The sequence below is a fragment of the Pistacia vera genome, unplaced genomic scaffold (genome assembly GCF_008641045.1).
Source record: "Pistacia vera cultivar Batoury unplaced genomic scaffold, PisVer_v2 Contig658, whole genome shotgun sequence".
NCBI classification, from domain to species: domain Eukaryota; kingdom Viridiplantae; phylum Streptophyta; class Magnoliopsida; order Sapindales; family Anacardiaceae; genus Pistacia; species Pistacia vera.
The window spans coordinates 203,505-207,691 of NW_022196510.1; the positions used below are offsets into that span (position 1 = coordinate 203,505).

At 37.6% G+C, this 4,187-nt stretch overlaps 2 protein-coding genes across 2 annotated transcripts; both read left to right on the top strand.

Annotated features, from left to right (window-relative positions):
- Nucleotides 1-513: 513 nt before the first annotated feature.
- LOC116112244 lies at nucleotides 514-1,260 on the top strand. Its single transcript, XM_031398398.1, has 2 exons — nucleotides 514-1,092; nucleotides 1,183-1,260. The coding sequence occupies exons 1-2, from the start codon at nucleotides 514-516 to the stop codon at nucleotides 1,258-1,260; spliced, it is 657 nt and encodes a 218-aa protein (XP_031254258.1).
- Nucleotides 1,261-1,833: 573 nt separating this feature from the next.
- LOC116112262 (F-box protein SKIP23-like) lies at nucleotides 1,834-3,284 on the top strand. The gene has a single exon (XM_031398419.1). It carries the CDS (start codon nucleotides 1,889-1,891, stop codon nucleotides 3,014-3,016), a length of 1,128 nt encoding a protein of 375 aa, XP_031254279.1. The 5' UTR covers nucleotides 1,834-1,888; the 3' UTR covers nucleotides 3,017-3,284.
- The last annotated feature ends 903 nt before the right edge of the window (nucleotides 3,285-4,187 follow it).

Here is a 4,187-nt window from a genome sequence, read left to right on the forward strand (position 1 = left end):
TTGATAGAATGCTTGAGAGACGTCACAAATGGCAGTAAAAACAACAAAATACACCTAGCACATCAACCAAAAAGACAAAATCAAAATATGAAAAGAAAAACAACGTTAGACTTTAGGGTCAGAGCCTCCCTACTTGCTAACTTCGAGGTTAGTTCCTCCCAAATTTTCCTATATTCTTCTCTGCCTCTAATATGCTCTCTCCTTCTCTTTTTATCCCCCAGCTCTCTCTCTCTCTCTCACTCTCTCTGAATTCCTCCGCTGTCCCAACTCTCAACCCTAATTGCCCTGTCACAGCCTAAACCCACGGAAGTTTCCCGCCAACATCCCCTTGATCCACTACCTGCTACCTTATTTCACTTTTCCTACACCCTCGTTATCCAGTTCCCATCAGACTCAAAACTGGCGTGCAACCATTTATATTCTTCATTCCTTATTTTGCAAACCATTTTAATTTTCCTACGTAAGTTTACAAACCAGCTTCAGTCACATGACATTTGCACACTAAGAATAGTCATGGCAGACTCCAAAGTCAGGTTGAAGCTTTTAGTTGACACAAAGGGTCAGAATGTTCCTTTGGCTGAAGCTGGAAAAGACTTCATAGATTTTCTCTTCTACCTTCCTTCTTTGCCTGTCGGCACTCTCGTTAAGCTCTTGGGAAAGAATATCAAGGGAGGTAGCCTACCTAATCTCTATGAAAGCATTGAAACTCCTGGTGAAACCTATATGCAATCAAATCAAAAGAAGAACATACTGCTAAATCTTAGATCTTCAAAATGTGCCACTGACATCCCTCTTTTGAATCTTGAATTAAAGACAGCAAAGGTTTACTTATGTTCTAACTGTCAAAAAAATGGGGATGATGTTCCAAACTTGGTTTGCCCTTATTGCGAGGAAGAAATTCACCCTGATGAGCTTATTCCTGAAGATGCCGTGGACAAGGAGACAGTTGTTGATGGAGGTTTTGTTAAAGGGACGGTGACTTACATGGTGATGCCAATGTCTACTATATCTATTATTTCTTTGCTTAAAAGGTTTAATGTTAAAGACGTAGGTGCACTTGAGGAGAGAGTTGTCGATTTCGGCATCTACGAGGTATTTCCATACCTACTGTCTTGTTGCATTTGCATACGTATGTATATATGTAAAAGTGTTTAAAGATCTATATGTTTGATATCTTGTCAGGGTCTGAAGCTGCTGAAGGCATCCATGGAATGCAAGAATGTTTTAACTACCGTCTTCTTTGAGAATAAGAGTGCATAAGATTTGAAGTTGGGGGTTTTTGAACTGTAAATGTGGGAGAAGAAATAAAGTTTTTTGCTTTGTCTCCAGAGTTGACAGCCAGTTTTACTCTTGGAAGTTGTTTTCTGAGTGTTTTTGGGTGATGAAATCTTCTAACTTCCGTCATCCTTTTTAATTGATCTTTTTGTATTGCCGATATGGTGATGTTAGTGTCCACCAAGTGCTGATGCTTATGATAGCAGTCGCTTGCTTCCTTCACAATTTTTATCAATATTAGTTTTTCGTTGCCATTAATCTGCTATGTTTATTTAATGTTAGCTGCTGGAAGAACCCTTTTTCTTTTCAATTATTGATACTTCTTCATATTAAACCCACTCCAATTTCATGAGCCCACCTTAGTGGCTTAAAATTCCGCACCATTTTAATGGATTTTGTCCTCTTTTATGGGTAGTTGAATATATGCCGAAGTTACAGGAAAGGGGTCCTCAATGTTTATTTTAAAATTGTATAGGTGGCAAATGAAATATGTTTAATGTAATGTAATTTATATTTAACTCAACAAACAATAGTAACCCACCACTTTTGATTCCTCTTTCTTCGCTTAATTGCATCAAGATCATCGTTTTCTTCTTCTTCTTCTTTACTAACCATGGACAACTCCACCACCTCTGATTGGTCCACTCTTCCCGAAGACCTACTTATCTCCGTTGCAAAGCGCCTCCACAAAAGAATCGATGTCCTTTGTTTACGCGCCATTTGTAAATCATTCCGTTCTTCAATCCCTCCTCCGCCAAAACCTCTATCTCCACTTTCACTCAACATTTCCATCCCTGCGACCTCCGTCCATCACGCTTCTCCAGGATGTTTGGAACTCGCCCGCTTCACCTTTTATGCGATCCAGCCCCTTACCCCAATCTCCTATCCACGCCAATCCACAGAAACATGGTTAGTCAAGATCCAAGAATTGAACTCCGGCAAAGTCCGACTTGAGGATCCACTCTCTCGACTTGGTCTTGGAAATTCGTCCAACAAGTTATACAAGTCAAGAAAGTTACCCAGGTCTTTCAACTTATTGGATTATCGGGTCAAGGAAGTGGCCAAAGCATACAGAATTGAATTAGTTCATCAATTTGACGAGCCTGTTGTTTTTAGTAAAGCTGTTGTTTCGTCTCATGATGGGATTGATGATGGGTTTGCAGTTATGGCGATAGTTCAAGGAAACCTGGTTGTTTGGAGAAATTTAGACAAGAAATGGTCTAGAATACGCTTCAATAATAGTTTTTCTGGTGATATAATTTACCATAATCATAAGTTCTATGCTGCCACGGCCAGAGGTCTTACAGTATCTGTGGATTGTAATTCTTTGACTGTTACTCAAGTTGCAGGTCCTCTAGAGACACTCACTTTTTGGACCAATTTGGTAAAGTCTTTTGATGATTTATTTGTAATTGTTAAGTTCTGGGCATGGAAAGATGAGCGAAATGATTTTAAGGTTTATAAACTTGATGAAGAGATAGGTGAGTGGGTTGAAGTGGTGGATGGATTGGAGGATAGAGCTTTTTTTCTTGGTGATGATTGTTCCTTCTCTATTTCTGCTAAAGAGTTCCCTGGATGTAAAGGGAATTCTGTTTATTTCAAACATGGACCTTTTAGGAATGATGGTTGTCTCCCTGGAACAGATGGTGGGATTTTCGACTTGAAGGATCGGACTGTTCGCCGCCTCTTTGCTGAGCATTCTAAGATCTTTTGGCCTCCACCAAGATGGGTGAAGAGATAGTCCAATTAGGCTTCATGCTGATGCTGAATGTAACTGTTTATTTTCTGTGCCTCGTTGATATGGCCTTAATTCGTATTTATGATATATAAATCGCTTTATTTTAATTCAGGTAAGATATAAAAAAAGTGCTCTGTTTCTAATTTTCTCCAGTTGCAGCTAATAGAAACTGAAAATTTGTTATGAATCCCAAGAGCTGATTAAGGCAATTTTTTCTTTCTAGTACATATTTTTCTGAGCAGGTTTAGTTGCTTTCTTATTATTTTATCTTCTACATTTCATCATAATACCATATTCATCTTTGCTTGTTTGTATGATTGAGACTGCAATAGTGAATTGCTTGACAATGCTGTGCTCATCCAGTTTGGAATTTTTGGATAGTGCTCTTTCTTGAAGTAGATTCTTAAGGTTTCAGTAGCTTTGAACGGGTAAAATGAAGATTTTACTGCTAGAATCGTATATTATAATTCTCTCAAACCAAGGTTAATGGTAATTTTGATATGGGTGACATTAATCTTGTAACTGGCATGGCTAGAAGCATTCATTTTCTTCTGCTTCTAATGATTTTTCTAGTTGCCACTAATTCAATCCTGCAACCAGTCATTCTAATTGTGGGATGCAGAGAAATTGGGCATATATGTGTTCATCTGATTTGTTTTAAAATTTTGCATCACTTTGGCATGTCATGTTTGCCAGAATATATGAATCAGAAATAGAATATAATTTTGATTTCAAGGAGCAATACATATATAATGTCACAAAAGAACATTTTTATATATATTATTTCAATAATTGTTTCATTACTGTTTTTTCTGTTAATTAACAGTCACCTGCTCAAAGACCTTTTTTTTTTCCCTTTTTCTTTGTCAGAGTGAAGGCTTGAACATTTATTAAGGAAGTTTGTACGGTCTAATAACTTGTTGCAAGCTTTGTTACAAATTCTAGTTCATAGTTCCAAGCTTAATCGATCTATGTTGCTAATAATCCTATGTTCATTTTCCCCATCTACCCTCTGCTTTTTTACTGTCAGTGTGAATCAGATCCGATTACCATTTTTTTGCCGGACATGGCTTAGGCATAGCATGGTTTCAGTTTAATGACATGTCAGTGATCAAGCTAACAGTTTATTTCTTTTGTCTTCCGGTACATTTGACAATAAAATAGAAGTTTTCCA

Excerpts from the sequence above, each read along its gene's own strand:
- LOC116112244 (XM_031398398.1), top strand. The coding sequence starts at position 514 with ATGGCAGACTCCAAAGTCAGGTTGAAGCTTTTAGTTGACACAAAGGGT. Across the intron at positions 1,093-1,182 it reads TCGATTTCGGCATCTACGAG|GGTCTGAAGCTGCTGAAGGC; the intron begins GTATTTCCATAC and ends ATATCTTGTCAG.
- LOC116112262 (XM_031398419.1), top strand. The coding sequence starts at position 1,889 with ATGGACAACTCCACCACCTCTGATTGGTCCACTCTTCCCGAAGACCTA.